This window comes from Aythya marila, assembly GCF_965140915.1.
Source record: "Aythya marila genome assembly, chromosome: 10".
Taxonomy (NCBI): Eukaryota; Metazoa; Chordata; class Aves; order Anseriformes; family Anatidae; genus Aythya; species Aythya marila.
The window spans coordinates 9,101,152-9,116,775 of record NC_139051.1 but is presented as its reverse complement, the minus strand read 5'-3'; the positions used below and the strand labels follow the sequence as shown (position 1 = coordinate 9,116,775).

At 48.5% G+C, this 15,624-nt stretch overlaps 1 protein-coding gene across 1 annotated transcript; it reads right to left on the bottom strand.

The window, feature by feature from the left end:
* Window positions 1-144: 144 nt before the first annotated feature.
* On the bottom strand, window positions 145-15,199 carry FAM107A (family with sequence similarity 107 member A). The gene is made up of 4 exons (XM_082767952.1): window positions 14,865-15,199; window positions 7,182-7,356; window positions 4,131-4,287; window positions 145-3,223 (listed from the first exon to the last, which is right to left on the bottom strand). The coding sequence occupies exons 1-4, from the start codon at window positions 14,926-14,928 to the stop codon at window positions 3,116-3,118; spliced, it is 504 nt and encodes a 167-aa protein (XP_082624078.1). The 5' UTR covers window positions 14,929-15,199; the 3' UTR covers window positions 145-3,115.
* Window positions 15,200-15,624: the final 425 nt, after the last annotated feature.

The following is a 15,624-nucleotide window of genomic DNA, read 5'->3' as shown; positions in this document are numbered from 1 at the left end:
AAGGCTTTCAGCAGATTGAGATGAAGTTTAGGGCTAAGCAACGAATGCAGTGTTGGGTACAGATGGAAACAGCTTGTTGATGAGTAAGTTAACACAGCGCTGATGAACGAGTCACTGTCAGACTTAAGTGGTTTTTATGTTCAATCAGTTTATTTGGCTGTTGTCTGCTTGCATCCTTGGAGCCTTTTCAGTTCCTTGTGGAAAAGAGCAAAAAATACAACCAGTTTAGTTTGTTTCTTCAGAAGTGTCCACATTAAACAGAGCAGTGACAGTTAATGTAGTAGATACACAAATGTAGTATATACACAAATGTATATAAGTGCATAAACACCAACACAATATAAACTATATACCACATAGGAAACATAGTGCAAAAAAATATATATCTTCCCTCAATACTCTTATTATCTGTGCCTTCTGGATACATCATGTCTATTCAGGAATGCGTTCTAGGGTGTAGAGCATTAGACCTGAAACACAGGAATTTGTTTAGGAGGAAACAACATACGAAGACATCTCAGGATCTCATCCTGACCATATCCACACTGGTGTATTTTACATTCTACTGGGATTGTTGGAGTCCAATGCTCCCTTGGTGCCCAGACAGTGCCACCTCTGCGTTGATTGTGTTGTGATGAACAAGTGTGTGAGGGAGGTTCGTCCAGGCATGAAGAGCTCTGTTTGAGTGCGCCGTGGGTTTTAATCCAACTAAAACATCACTTCTGAAGCCTTGTCACAGGGGGGCTCAAGCATGGGGCGATGCATTGTATATGGAGCTTGGGTCCAGCGCATGGGCTGCCCTGCCCTCCCCGTGTCAGGGCTTTCCGTTGACTCCACAGCTGGAAGGATCTCTTTTGGTGCTGTTAGCTTATTCTCAGCTAGGACAGTATGATTTGGCCCTCCCTTTCACTTCTGGACAACCAACTCCCTCTCAGCAGTGCCAGACTGCAAAGGTATGCGGCCCCTCTCCATGCTTGGTGAACACTGAGTTAAAGGAAGACACCTTGAGTTTTTCAGATAATATCCTTGTATTCAAGAAGACCATGGCAAAATAATTCCAACCTACTCTGAGCACTCAGTTTGTCCAGGCTTCCCAACCAAGGACTTGCATAAGTGCCCCTGTTGCAGACGGGATGAGCCGATAGCACTGTTTTTGCCGGTGCATATGGAGTGACAGATTGTCTCTTCTGGAGCGCATTTCCATCAGTGGCAAAATTACAAATTAATTTGCTTAATTTTTTGGAGCTCTTTGATCAAGGTTACTTGATCTGTGCCATAACCTCTCACAAAACAACAACTCAGTTTGTTATTTAAACTGATGTTATGGATGGAATATTGTAAAGCATTTTCTACAGCTGTGTACAAGCATCCTAAGCAACACAATTTTATCTGTGAGAAATCTGGCTTTTTCCCCCCCCTGAAAAAATGCTCAATGCTGCTTCTCCCTCACTGTTTTTATCATAGACTATGTGAAAAACTTTACAGTGGGAAAAGACAAAACAAATCCTTTCAGATCTTGTTTGACCCATAGGAACCATATGCACTGGATTTCTGAAATAAAAACCTGTTTAGAATAAGCATGTTGAGCGAGGGCCCGTGCTGTGAGGTGGGGCTCTTGAGGGCTGGAACTGGGTTAAGGGTTTTTTTATAATGCAAGGCTGTCCAGAAGTCTTGTATCTGTATCGCTTCTCTTGACGCATGATGTGGCTCAGATGTTTTACTCAAGTTGCCAGGTTGAGCAACAATCCTCTGAAATGAAACGCCCTGCTGGACCAGAGAGACTAGGGAATGGATTAGTAACTTCTTATTAAACACCCCCTCTCCTTATTAAACACCCCCTCTCCTTAATAAACACCCCCTCTCCTTAATTTACGTATGGATCCACTGCAGATGTGGATGGTAGATAGTGTTAATCAGGTATCACCTTCCCAGCTGACTACAGCCATTGACTCTTGCCATTCAAGAACCAGTGTTGGAAGGCAGTCGGTGAGTTATGCTGTTCAGGCTTTGTAGCAGGGCTGTGTGAGAACCAAGAAGCTGAGATCTACCTGAAGGAGCAATTGTAGCTCTATATGTGGACACCTCAGGGCACAGGTGCCCCATAAATGTGGTGGCCTCTGTCCATACGTGGTGCAAAGGCACCATCTACTTCAGCTTTGCTCTACCAGCAGCAAGAAGATTTTTAGCCTTGCAGTGTGAGGCAGCACTGACCTCTGGAAGAAGGGATAAGAAGCACTGACAAGTGGCTTTGCAGCAGCATCTTTGTGCAGAGAGGCAAGAAGCAGTTTGTTGCTGCTGGCTCTGCTGCCTGGTCACCGCATGCTTCCACTGACACCCATGCTGAAAGCTCCCGGCTTGTACTTTGTGCATGAAGCATTTTCCTCTCACTCAGGCATTTCATGGGATAGCCCAATATATCTTCTGCCTGAGCACAGAACTGGATAAATAGCTAAATAGCTGTTCACAAGCAGGTTTGAAATGCAGCTTAAAGGTGCTCATGAAAACAGTTGAACCTCACTGGCCGTTGCTGAGCTGGTGTGGGCACACAGGGGTTGATTTTTTTCATTGTTTAATGGCAGAGCCATGCTGCTGGGACACACAGCCTCAGCAAGGCTGGACTCATGTAGTGGCATGATGCCAGTAACTCTTGGGAAAGCCCTTACAGTCACCTGGGCTGTTCTCAGTGACGCACAGATTGTCCCTTGCGCTAACACACAGGGTTCCCAGAGTTGCAGCTGCCCTCCTAATGTCCCCAGCTTGGTGAGCCCACCTCTGGGGAGATGTGGGGTCCCCCAAACCTGTGGGAATGCCCATCCCTCCTTGCATGGTCACTGTGCCTCAAGGGTTAACCAAGAGTTAGCTGGAAGTTAGTGTGCACCCACAGTCTGGGAGGAAAGGGGCATTGCTTCTCTCTGCATCTCCTTGCCTGAGTACTTCTTCAGTGCATGCTGCACCTTTTCCACCATAAGACCTTCCTGGGATGAGAAAACCTTTTTGTGCCTTCTACTGGAGCAAGTGTTAATAACTGTAAGTAGCCCCAAAGATGCGGCTTTGAATGTCCACCATGTACAGAGATGTCAGCCTTGGTAGGATCTCCAGTGAGTTTTGGCAGAAGCTATGCTGCTTTCTCTTCTCCAGTCACTGTTGATGTTCTTCTCAGGTTTTCTTTTACTTTAATGAATTCTGGTGCATGGTCTTCCTCCTTCTCCTGCTCTTTCTCCAGCTGTAATAAAGAGGAGTCACTGTTATCTGTGTCTGCTACAGGACAGAAGTGCATTAGCTACATTAAAAGTCTGAGTTCATTATTGCTGGGTGTCCAGATATTATTGCCCAGAATTGAATAACTGTGTAAGTGCACATGTCAGTGCTCTCTTTTTCCAAACCATTAAGAGCCACATTCACCCATAGCTTCTTTTTCTGGCCCACTGGAGCATCTATTTTTCCCTCCAGGGAGGAACCTCTCCAGCACGTAAGCAGGGATTGCCTCTCTGTAGAGCTGTCATGGCAGAGGGAGGAAGAGGTTTCAGTCCCTCCGGGTACAGGAGGCCTGTGAGCCTGGGGAACGTTCTCAGCTTTAGGTATCATCTAAAGGGGAGTAACTCATTGTGCTGCCTCACTTCGATGTGCAAAGCCTTTATGGCTCTGCCCCTAAACTGCCTTGTTTCGTATTCCTGATTCTTCTCTGAGAGGGTCAGGCTTTGATTTTCTGGTGGTCTTGGCTTGGCTGATATGATTAAAAGGGAGCTGTTGTGCCATTAATTAAATAAACCATTGACATCCATCTTTAGTGCAAATACTGACAAGTAGGACAGGGAATGAATTTATTTTCAGAGGCAGCAAGCTGACTGGCTGCTTGCAGCTATTTCAGTGGTGGACAAGCACAGAGAGCAACAGAGGACACCCCATGGGACCTGGAGGAGACGCAGGGCCAGGGACACATGGAGGTGACATGAGCTAGGCGGGTCTGATTGTGAGGACGAGGCAGTGCAGCTGCATAGGATGGCAGAGGGATGCACCCTGGCTTTTGTTTTATGGAGGAGTGTCAGCACTATTCCTTGAATTGAGCCGTAGCCAAGCCATCTCATGGGGTGGTTAGGATAACCTGGGGATGACTGACAACTTGGTTCTACCTGATCCAGCCTCTGGTGCCTCTTTAGCAGCTCCTTTTCAAAGGGTGATTGCAATTTCTTTGCCTCTTCCTCTTCCTTCTTCTGTCTGAAGAGCTGGTTTCGCCGTCGGTGCTCAAGCACCCGCTGCAGCTCTGGCTTGCTCTCCACACCCAAGCCTCTGTGGATCAAAAACAGATAAATCAGGGCTGGAGCTGCTGCACTGAGTGTGACCCTGCCCTCCTGGCAGCCCCAAACCCTTCTCGCTCCTGACACCAAGGTGCCACAGCTTTCCGTGCAGGAATGGAAATTGCTGTTCCTTTGGCTTGTGCTGGTTTTAGCATTATTTATGTCGGTGACGGCTTCAGCCGCACTGAAAGAATTTTAAATAATGAAGATTTTTTTTTCCACCAGCAGGGGTAGTCATTGAACTGCAGTAATTGTCCTGGCAGCTCGCATCCCAGGTTTGCTTCAGAGCTGAGGGTTGAGCTGATTGCTGGACGATCCCTGTTCACGTGGCCGAGAGGCCAGAAGGAGAAGTCCTCTCCTGAGGTGGGTACCTGGCTCCCCTTCATCACCCAACACATCCCAAGCAAAGCTGCATTGGTGGTGGAATCACTGGAAATGAGCTATGGCAAGGACACAGGCAAGGCTTAAATACCTGGCAAAGAGCTGAAAGGAGAACTCCAAACAAATTTCAGAAACTTAACTCTTCGAATGTTGCCATGCCTGAATTTAAGCACTAAGGTTTGTCTCCTACATCTCACCCCGACCAATTTTCTACTAGCTTCTGCCCCCTAAAAGCAGCATGGACGTGGCAATGCAGGTAGTCAAAGCTTTGCTGGCTTCCGGGCAGACTCCATTGCAACTGCATGTTTTTTGTGTTGCAGAACAGATTATTAAGAGATCAAGGTTGCTTTTAAACAGGTTATCTTCCGCAATGGCAAGTGCAACATAAGTAATTTTGCAAGAAAATACAGAAGTAGATGTAGTTGGCTGAAGTAATGTTTTAAAGAGGAGTTGAAGACATTGTAGCTGTTGCGTGGGGAAGGACCAGACCCTGACCACTTTCCTGGTCTGGGTTTAACGCTTGTTAAAATCAGGAGGCTGAGAATATTTCAGGTCCTAAAAAAAAAGTCACAGGAGAGGTGTTGTAACATGGGGATGCCTGGGGTTCCTGCGGCAGAGATGGCTTTTTCAAGGCTGGAGGCCTGCCTTGGGTTGCTGGAGGCACAGAGTTTGCAATGTTGTCTTTGGATTTATTACTGCTCTTTGGTTTAATCAGCCTGTGTTGTTAGTACCCAGAGGTGTTGACTAAGGTAAGGGTTTTGTTGCAGAAGCCACTGCTGTGGGTTGCTTCCTGTTTCTGCCTAAGGGGAAAAAGCAAAGCAGAAATGGGAGCAAGCACTGATCCTTCTCTCTCCTCTCCTGCCCTCCACAGGACCATGCAGCAGAGAGCATAGCTGTTGGATTTGCTGGTGACTTAAGGACATTTATCGATGCTACTCTTCCATCCCTCTGGCAGACCAGTGACAGCTCTCTGGCTGCTGTGAACCTGCACCAGTGCTGCCAGCATCAATCGTCCTGGGAGCCGGACTCACCAAGAGAGACTTTAAACTGATCTGACTTTTACCATGCTCTATGCTGGATGAGTAAAGGCTTGATCTCTTCCTGCTTTTAAACAAAAAATAAAATAAAAATCTTTGGTTAAACATATTTTATTAAAAATCCCAACAAGAAGAAACCAGCCCAGATGGATTGTTGTTTGCTGTGGGATTTGCTCCACACATTCGCTGAAAATCATTTGGGAGGCCAGAGCTGTAGCAGGCTTGAACTGCTGCCTCAGGCAGCGCCTGTCCCTGAGCCATGCAGCACCAAAGGACAGGGGCCGGGGACACAGGTTGGCCGTGGTGGGGCTCCTGCCAGCTCCTGATGGCATGTGTGGGTACGCTATGGTGACAGGCACAGGGCTCAAGGCCAAAGTGCTGATGCCACTTGGCATTTGCCAGTTTGAGGTTTAGCCCGGTGCCCCACATCTGCTGCTGTTCATTTCTGCTGCCCTCACTGCAGGAACATCTTAGTGCTTTGTTCCGTGGGGGTTAAACTGGAATAATGTTCTGGGAGATCCAGGCTAAGGATGCTGGGTGAACCTTTAACTGGGCAGCATCACTAGGTGGGATATGGTCACTGTCAAGACAGGGTTTTAAAAATACCTGGCTGGTTTAGTTGGCTCTGCCTTGATGCTGGAGAATGGCCTGGGCACGGTCCCTGTAATTTTTCTGCTTCTGTGAAAGTCAAATCCAAGCTGAGCCCAGGCAGTGCCAGAACTGGGTAATGCACCCTACTGGCAGGCGTGATTGTTTGCCCAATTAACGCATGTGTCTGGTTCTCGTGATGAGAGCAGTCATTTCGAACAGAGGCTCTGCTCCTTTTAATTAGGGAGTCAAAGTGTGATCATGTCAGAATATTTCATGGTGTTCAGATCATTTTAGTATAAAGCCAGCAGATTTCTTGCTGTGCTAGACAGGCTCTGAACTGAGCATGCTTTTGTTGCACTTGGGTTCAGACACTTTCCACAAGGGGCTGATGTGGAGGTAGGTTCTCAGACCCTGGTGTCATTATCCTGACGTTGTATCCATACCCCCAAAGACTTAAACTGGGGTGATGGGGTGGGGAATAAGGGATGTGAATACTAGCTGTATCTCTGCCCTAGGCGCCTCTTGATTTATAGGGAAGCAGTGATTAGCCTTTTCCACATACAAGTAATCTCACAGCAATGCCCTCACACAGCTCCAGTAGCTGCATCCAGCCTGCACCTCTCACTGCCTCTGGGTAGAATGTAGAGGAGGGCTGCACATTGGGGTGGGCTTGGCAAGAGCTTTGGAGAGGTGGAGATGGCAGAGCAGGGGCCTTTAGCTCTGTTTTTGTTTAAAAATAAGCTGCCACATCAGCAAAAAGGGTTACGTCAGGTTTTACACCATGTTCACATGCAGGCTTATCCTGCCCCTCCTGCATGCAGGCCGTCGCTGGCACTTGTACCAGGGCTCAGCACCGCAGGCTGTGACCTCCTCTTACCTCTTGTGGTTCATCAGCAGCTCTCTGTGCAGCTCCTGGTGACTCTTTGAAGCTTTGACGGGGTTGAGGAGCTTTTTAGGTTTGATCAGGTCCGGGTTTCCATCTATGTAGTCTGGGTGAGTCAGGATATTCCTGCTGTCGGGATGCTCCCGCTGGATTTCTGTGTACATCGAGGCTGGAAGACAAGAGAGAGAGGTGGCAGGAGAGGTGGCATCCGAGGGGTGTGGGAGCCCTCCGGTGCTCTCCTCCCTGGGCAGGTGGCTGTGCTGGGGCATTTTGCAAAGGTTTAAAAAATATTCCCTTTGCTGGGAATATATATATATATGTATAATATTCCCTTTGCGTTGTTGGAGAGACACGTATTAATTAGATCACTTCTAAATGACTTGCCAGCCACTTGCTTCGGTGGCTGCAGCATTGAGTGCCAAGGACTAATTAACACAAGATCAGCCCAACTGAGGCTGGGAGCAGCCATACTGTGGGCTGTGCTGGGCTCTGCTCCTGCAGGGGGGGAAGCTGCAGGATTTGGGGGGTCCAAGGAAGCACCAACATCAAATTTTGGTGACACCCTGCTGACCTAGAAGCCAGGACCCAGCCCAATGCCAAGGAAAGCATAGCTCACACGTGCAGTAACAATTTGTGTGTTCTGGATGTGAGAACAAGGGCCTGCAATTTTCTAAGTGGTGGCAGCTTGGATTTCAGGCAACCCACAGGGTATTCTCACTGCTGGTATTTTCCAAGTTCTCTACACTTCTCCTTTACAAAAAAAAAGAACCCACACAACTATACAAAGGGAGCGCAAAGCACATTGTAAGACGGGATACATGCAGCGGGCTGTGCTTTAAGTGCAGGGCTGACTGCAATTATTTCAGTGCATGGTCTAATCAGGGGCCCAGGAAAAGCAATTAATTCCTGACTATTCACTTGAGCAATTTGAAAGTTTACCAGTAAGAACAAAAAGTCCCAGAAAAAGGGTGTAGGCAGCTCCACAGCTCCAAGTGTTTCATTATTACAGTATTTTGGGGTACCTAGTGAGAGGCTATATGGATTGATGGAGCAGCAAGGAAAACAGCTTTTGTTCAGTAATATGGTCTCTCTCTCTTATCACAGTCTCATGTACAAAATGAATAAAACCCTTTTAAAAAAGAAATCAATAATAAAAAAAAGCACGAGAAAGCAGGCTATGCCATTCTTTCACAGTCAGTAAGTACTCAGCAAATGTAAAGTGGATTGCAATCAAACAGAATTGTGTAAGAAATAATACTGCTGAAGAAATGATTCAATATCAAACAACTTTTCATTGAATGTTAATGTGGCCAGTGCCCTGCTGCTTTGGGAACAAAGGAAAACAGATCAGAGCCCATTACATGAGTGTAATTGGGGTGAATAGTTCGGTATGTATTCAAAGGATGCTTGGAAGCTGGGACCAGTGATTTCTTGTACCGGGTTATGTTCCCATAGGATCACACGCGGCTGCTGGCAGCAGGGAAGGAGCAGAGTTTTGCTGACTGATGGAAGCACCAGGCTGGATCTCACCCTGCTGCGGCTGGTGCGCGGGCTGGAGAGATGCAGAGCTGCAGAGCAGCCAGAGGTTAAGGCAGCACCATCTGATGGCTGACTTTTGTTACATGAAAGACGGTTTTTGAACAGTGGAAAGCACACGGGGTTTTTAACCGGGGTAAAATTACTGCGGCTTGTTCTCCTAATTCTTCCCTTTAGGGGGGTCTTCTTTTCCATAGGAAAGGAGGCGGACAAAGGACAAGAAAGGAAGGTACAAAAGCAAAGGTTTGTTTTGGTGTGAATGAAAAAGATGAGCTTCCATTTCCAGTGACAAAGTGGTGGCTTTATTCTTCTAACAAAACAAGTAAATTTCAAAGAATACCAAGGGTTTTTTATAGGAGCACCACTGTTGGTCAGCTGTCTGCACAACAGGGTTTTAATCTGGAATTGCCCCCAGGATCATCAGGGACCCCCCTGCCATGGGGCCTGCCTGGTTTTGCAGAATTTTGGGGCAGTGCCATGGTGAGCCTGGAGGTCTTGAATTGGAGAACGTGGCTATTTACATGTGCTGCATGGCTAAGGTTTGTGAAAGGCAGCAGTGAAAAAAAAAATCAACCTATTTACCAGAGGTAGATGGAGGGATTTTCTCTGAAACTGGTGCAACTGGAGATGTTGGGAAGGAAGGAGTGGGAGGCACTGAGGTAGGCTGGAAGTGTTTCTGCCCAGGTGGCTGATAAATGAGCATGCAGAAGTCCTTGCAAGGAGTGTAATTTGCCTGAGCAGAACAATGCTGCGGGGGCCAGGACACCACAGGAAGCTTTTAGGTTGGTTGTCGCTGTGCTGGATGTGCCCAGGGGCATGTAGGCGCCCACACAATGATTTGTCTCATGCTGCTGTGTGCTGAGGTTGCTGGAAGGAGCCACGAACCTCCCTCCAGGAACTGCACTTTAAGTCACCATAAGACCTTAGTGTGGAAAAATTTAAGGAATGTCTGTATTTGCATTGACCATTAAAACATAAAAACAAAAACAAACCAAAACATTGCAACCTGAAGCACAGCTTGGGGTTATGCAGGGAGTAAGGACAGGACATCCTTTCTGCAAGCAAAAAGGGATCCTGGGCAGAATGCTCCTCCTGCAGTAGATCTATCATTGAGACCTGATGTAATTCATACCCGTGTATGGGGAGACAGACTGCTATCAGACTGTGTTTTGTCATTATTTATAGTGCTGGAGGTGTAAATCAAACCAGGTCTCTGCGGTGGATTTACAGCAGGATGTCTGTTTTTGCATGATTCGGCCGTAGATCAATGAACAAGCCTCAGCTCTGGCACCTCCTGGGCCACCACCATAAATCGGCGATAGGTGTTAGACATTTTTATATTGTTCTTGGCAAGATATAAACAACAACAACAAAAAAGCATGTGCATTTTTGACACCCTCTGCTGTACTCGGAAAGACAGTGTGACCTTTCAAATAGATCTGCTTTGGACTGTGGCTTTTAAAAAGTAGCTGTGTTTGCTTCAATGAATTTAGTGTTTTGCTTGCTTTTAAATATTTTCCCCTTCCTCATTTCTAGAAGCCCGAGGCTTTCTAGGAAAGCTGCATTTCCAAGTGACTTTCTGTATGTACAAAGCAGGTTTTTGGATGATGAGGCCGGGGCTGCTGCCACATCTCTGGACTTCAGGCATGGTGCAGCTCCTCTCCTAGCCGTGGCTATGAAATGAGCTCCCAGCCTTCATCTGCCTCCTGGGAGACCCCACAGGAGATGCTCAGCATCTCAGAGGTGCTGAAAACCCAGCACCCCCTTCTCTGGCCTGTCCCTGGTTGTGGGACTGCCTGGAGGAAAATTATTTTATAATAGCTTGGTCTGCTCTGACATAAAGCAAAGCTCAGGTTCCTGGAAATCCTTATAAATCCCCCAGTTCCTGGGAGACTTTTGATAAAATTGCGAGTCTGCAATTCTGGCCCAAATTCTTTCCACTTCTGATTATGCTTGGCCTCAATCTTTTGGGAAACAGCATAACAGTTTTGGAGAGACATTAAATGCCTTTGAAAACCTGAATGTCGCAAATAACACCTTAAATATACCCTCAAGGGGTGTAAAGTGTGGTGTGTTGCTTGGGGCACTGGGAGGACAAAGCTCTGAGCCTGTTCCTGCAGAGGACAGGGATGCTCGTGCCCAGGGGCTGGTAAAGCTGCTGGGGCTGATCTGCGTTTCCCTTGCTGCTGTATTTGGTATCAGGGCTCGAAGATGTCCTCCACAGAGCATTTATTTAGGATTTAATGACTTGTCTCTGTGAGGCTGCCCCTCTGTGTTGCGGCTACACAGTCTGTGCTGCTCCCAGCCGCCGGGATGAAAATAATCCCCAGGAATGTTGTAAGGGGATTATCAACGCCGGGCAGGGCTGGCAACCAGGGTGCTGCTCTGGCTGCCCAGCTCCAGCCGCCCTTCCCAGGGGGAAAATACAGAAGAGATTGGAGAGAAAATTGAGTGTTTCCAGTCAATGAGTCTCCACCGTCTGAAGTGTTTGCAGACTTATTTCTGCTGAGAACTGATTTCCCAACAAGAGCGTCTAGGGAGAGCTTTTCCAATAGTGGCAGAAAATGGCCAAACTGCTCTTGTTAAAAATATTTTATGGGAACACCTTTCTGGGCAGAGAGTGAGCCTCCGTGAAATGTCATCCACGTAAAAATAGGCAGAAGGCATTATTCGGGGAATGGGAGCCAGGGCCAGATGTGGTTATTGCTTGTAATTCCGTGAAACCCTGGTAATTGGTGGAAGAGATGAAATGGGGGAAAAATGTGGATTTAAGCTCACAGCCCCAGGTCTGGGTTTGCCGAACCACTGACCTGAGGTTTCCTGGGCAGAAATGATCACTTAAAATTGTAGCCTCTGGTTTTCTAAGTACCTGGCATTTGTTCATGATTTTTTTTTTTTTTTTTTTAAAGAACTCTCAGATTAATGACGGGCTGCTGAAAGAAGCTGGTCACACACATCCTGCAAGGAATGGGGCTGCAAACCATCGTGCTTAATACAGATCGGTAAAGCTACATGTAGTTTCAAGCTATTTGCATGAATAATAGGAACTGCAAAATAATTTGAGTTCATGACACATCTGCCTGCAACAGTGGGAAATCTTCTCTATTCTGGAGATTTTTTGCCATTCCCAAGAACTTGGTGTTTCTGTTCTGAACTGCCACAGAGTGGTGTCTGCCAGAGAGCAAGCACAAGATGCAGCAGCTCCCTGCGGTGCCGCCAGCTGCCCCAGCACCCAGCTCATCTCCTTTAAAAGCCTCCTCTCACAGAAATGTAGCATTTTCTAAAAAACAAAACTCCAAACAAAAGTTTCTTCATGTTACTGGGATCTTGTTAGGTACATCAGTGCAGAATAGTTTGTGATACGATTGATCTGGGAGAAACTTTTCAAAATGGGGAAGAATTCAATAAATAAATAAATAAATATTTATAATATACATTAAAAAATACATTTTTTTTTTTTGTGGATGAGCCCACAGTGGGCAGAAATGGAGCATGGGGAAGATTTCTTAGCTGGATTCAGGGGTGCAAAGATCTTGAGGTCTGCACGTATTTTTTATTTTTACAGGATCTAAGCCCCTTTTCATGGCCATGGCTGCCCTGGTGTTTCCACACCATGGGCTCATCCTGTTTGCTCTCTGCGGAGCCCTCCTCTCCTGAGGATAAGGTTTCCAACCCTTCCTCCCCTCAGGCAGCCCTTGGGAGCTCCTGATCCACTTCTTGCTTTAAGGATTATAAACACAGTTATAAACAATGACTGTTAGTGGTCAGGACATTTCCATGTTTAAGGTGGAGTTGGAGTTTGGCCCTGTGGCCTCTCCCACTGCAGTGTCACGGCAGAAGAGGTCGTGTATGTTCAGTCCTACAAAGAACTACGATGGAAGCTGGTCTTTCATATCGGATTCTTGAATTCTTGGCAGTGCCAACTTGCATGACTTTCCTGATGTTAATAAATAGTGCTTTATGAAGTCAGAATAGCTGGGACTGGGGGGACTCTAGAGCTGCCCTCATCCGTGTGGGCTTCAAGCAGCTTGTCCTGGCCTTACAAGCTGAGAGATGAATTCTTGCTGGGGTGGACCTCAGCAACACACTGGCAGCGCGAGACACAGGCTGCCGTGTGTCTCAGCATCCGTACGTGTGGTGCAGACACCGGATCAAACAGAGCAGTTGGGAGCAGGGACTTTGACAAGCGGTGGTATATCGGAAAACAAGAGTTGCTTGGGCTCCCCTTCCAAACTCACAGGCGGCCTGGTGATGTGCTGTCTGCTCTAACAGCACCCCAGGGAGGAAGGCTCTCGGGATACCCTGGTGTTTCTGCTGGCTCAGCATTTCCCTTGCACATTTACAAGTAAAAAACACGGTGGGGTTGTGCCTGCCTCTCAAATATGAGAAGCACAAACACCCAACCCGTCTTGCTGTTATGCCCCGAGCAAAACACCAGTCCTGCCATCACATTAATGACTGCCACGGCTTCCGGCCCTGGTGATGGAGAATAATAATAATAATAACACGGCAAGCCCAAAGCTTGGCAGATGCTGCTTGTTATCCTCCCCATCCTCATTGTGGTTTTCCTCTCCCCTGGTTCCTGTGGGGTTGGCAGCTCGGGAGCCTCTCATCCCAGGGGCCTGGCACACTCCCCTTGCCTGTCACTGGGCGACTGCGTCTCCGATGAATGATACGCGTGCTCCAGAAAGGAGGCAAAGAGCCTTTGTCTGCTTTTAATCTATGCTTTTAAATAATTAAGCCAGCCTAATTCTGGTATTTATAATGCAATGAGGCAAATGTAACTTGATGTGGCTGCTCTGGGAAATGGGTCCCAGCTATGGGGTCGCTCCTCAGGGCAGAAGGTGCTCACCACAGGGCAGCTCAGCACTGAAATTCAGAAATTAACCCCACAGGGTTGCAGGGTGAGAAAGAGAAAGACCACCCTAATGGAGGTGTAAGAGCAGTGCTTAGTGATGAGCGGCTTTGTAGGGAAAGCAGCAATGTGCCAGCATTTCTGGCCCTTCCTCCTGTGAGAGGAGCAAGGGGTTGGGCCCTCCTGTGTCTGTGCTCGCTCTGTCCCTGCTTCCTGCCACCGGTCTCTGCAGATTTTATCATTCTGAGGATGCCAACAGGGACAACAAGGCCCTATGTGTCCTGGCCCTGCTTCCCCACAGCACCATCCTGCCTCTGCCCCTGCCCTTGCCCACGCAGGGGATGGGGCTGCCACCAGTAAACCCAGTGCCACCACCAATACAGCCACTGCTCCTCCCAGTCCAACAAGTGCCCCCAGTCCCACACACTCCTCCTGAGCACCTGTCACCAGCTACAACCACTCCACAGATGCCCCATAGGAAAGGACCCCGAGAGAGGGATGCTGGCTAGCTGGGGCGAGCCGAGCCCTCTGGTGCTTGGAAGTTTCTGCACGGGCTTGGGCTGGCTGAGGGTGGAAATGCTCGTAGTGTTTAGGCAGCAGCAGCCTCCTCTCTTGCTGGAGACAGGCGGAACTGGGCATGTTGGTTAATAATTTCATTTAATTACCTTGGACTGTGATAAGCAAGGGTGCTGAGGCAGGGATCCCACTCTGTTAACAATTACCAAGGAAAGCCTGCCTGTGCCTTTTGCAAGCAGCATGTGGAACGGCTCGATTAGTTTTGTTAAGCAGTGACAGATGCTCAGCAGTCCTTGATAATGTCGCAAACTTGCTTTTAATATATTATCAAATATTTGCTCTGTGCATTTGCCAACCTATGTAGAGACACGCATCAATCATTAATGAATATTTTAAGGTAGCTCAAAGGTATTTTGTGGAATGCAGAGAAAATTGTTTCACTTTGAACCGTAGGGATTACACTAGCAAGTACCCCCTTCCCAGCCTAATTCTTCCCCAGGAACATCGAACTTCAGCATGGGTTCTCCTGGGGAATTCCCTGAGGGATATGGGTTTGTTTTGGAAGGGAAGCTTCTGAAGTGCCACTGCAGAACTACAGAAACATGATATCCCAAACCAAACTTAAAGCAGGGTCCAAAGTCACCTGTGCACAGACAGGCACGCGGTGCAGAACATCCCCATGGGAGCTCAGCAGCCCATGCCCAGCAAGTGCAGGTAGGGGACACGGGGATGTGGGGAACCCCGGGACAGCTTGGGGGCCCTGGGCTTACCTGATTTCTGCAGCGTGGCCCTGGGGAGCCCGGTGGCCCCGTACTGCCCCGTGTCCCATGACATGGGGCTGCTGCTTCTGCCCGCCTGCACTCCCGCTGATGAACTTTTAGGTCGGGTCCCACAAAGCTCCTGCCTTGTCTCTCTGGTGGGGGTGAGGACAGAGGCTCCTGTGGAGGCTGCCTCCCTGCCACCCTGCAGGGACCCCACGGACCCCCAAAACTTGCTCCTTTTGCTTTTCGTTGCCGGATGATGTTTTCCCAGGCGTGAGGAACAAGCTAGTTGATTTTCCCCCCCCCCCTGCAAAGAAAACAGCTCCCCGCCTGCCCAGGCGCCTGAGCGCACCGAGAGGTTGCGTCCCTGCTCCACGGAGGGTGATTTCTCCTGAGTGTGCCTTAACCACGCTCCCAGAGAAATCAGATCGGCCCAGAGGAAGCCGCACGCCCACTCTCTTTAGCAAGCACTGCAACAGCAAAGCCCGGCACCAGGGCAACCGCTCGTGTTATCGTGATCATTCCCAGTGCGTTGCAACACCCGCTGCGCACCAGCACTGCGCTGTCCCAGGGGCAAGGGCACGGGGGGAGGCGCAGGGGCTGAGCAGCCTGGTTCTGCTGCCCAGGGCTTGTCCTGGCCTGGGGAGCCTGAGGCTGTGGAGGTGGTGGGGGGAGAAGGAGCTGAAGTGCCCCAGTGGTTCCTTTAGGCTCTCAGCTGGGTGCTGCCCATCGCCCCATGTCCACTGTCAGTCTGGGCTTGCAGAAGCTC

Excerpts from the sequence above, each read along its gene's own strand:
- FAM107A (XM_082767952.1), bottom strand. The coding sequence starts at position 14,928 with ATGTCATGGGACACGGGGCAGTACGGGGCCACCGGGCTCCCCAGGGCC. Across the intron at positions 7,357-14,864 it reads GGCCACGCTGCAGAAATCAG|CCTCGATGTACACAGAAATC; the intron begins GTAAGCCCAGGG and ends CTTGTCTTCCAG. Across the intron at positions 3,224-4,130 it reads GGCACCAGAGGCTGGATCAG|CTGGAGAAAGAGCAGGAGAA; the intron begins GTAGAACCAAGT and ends TCTTTATTACAG.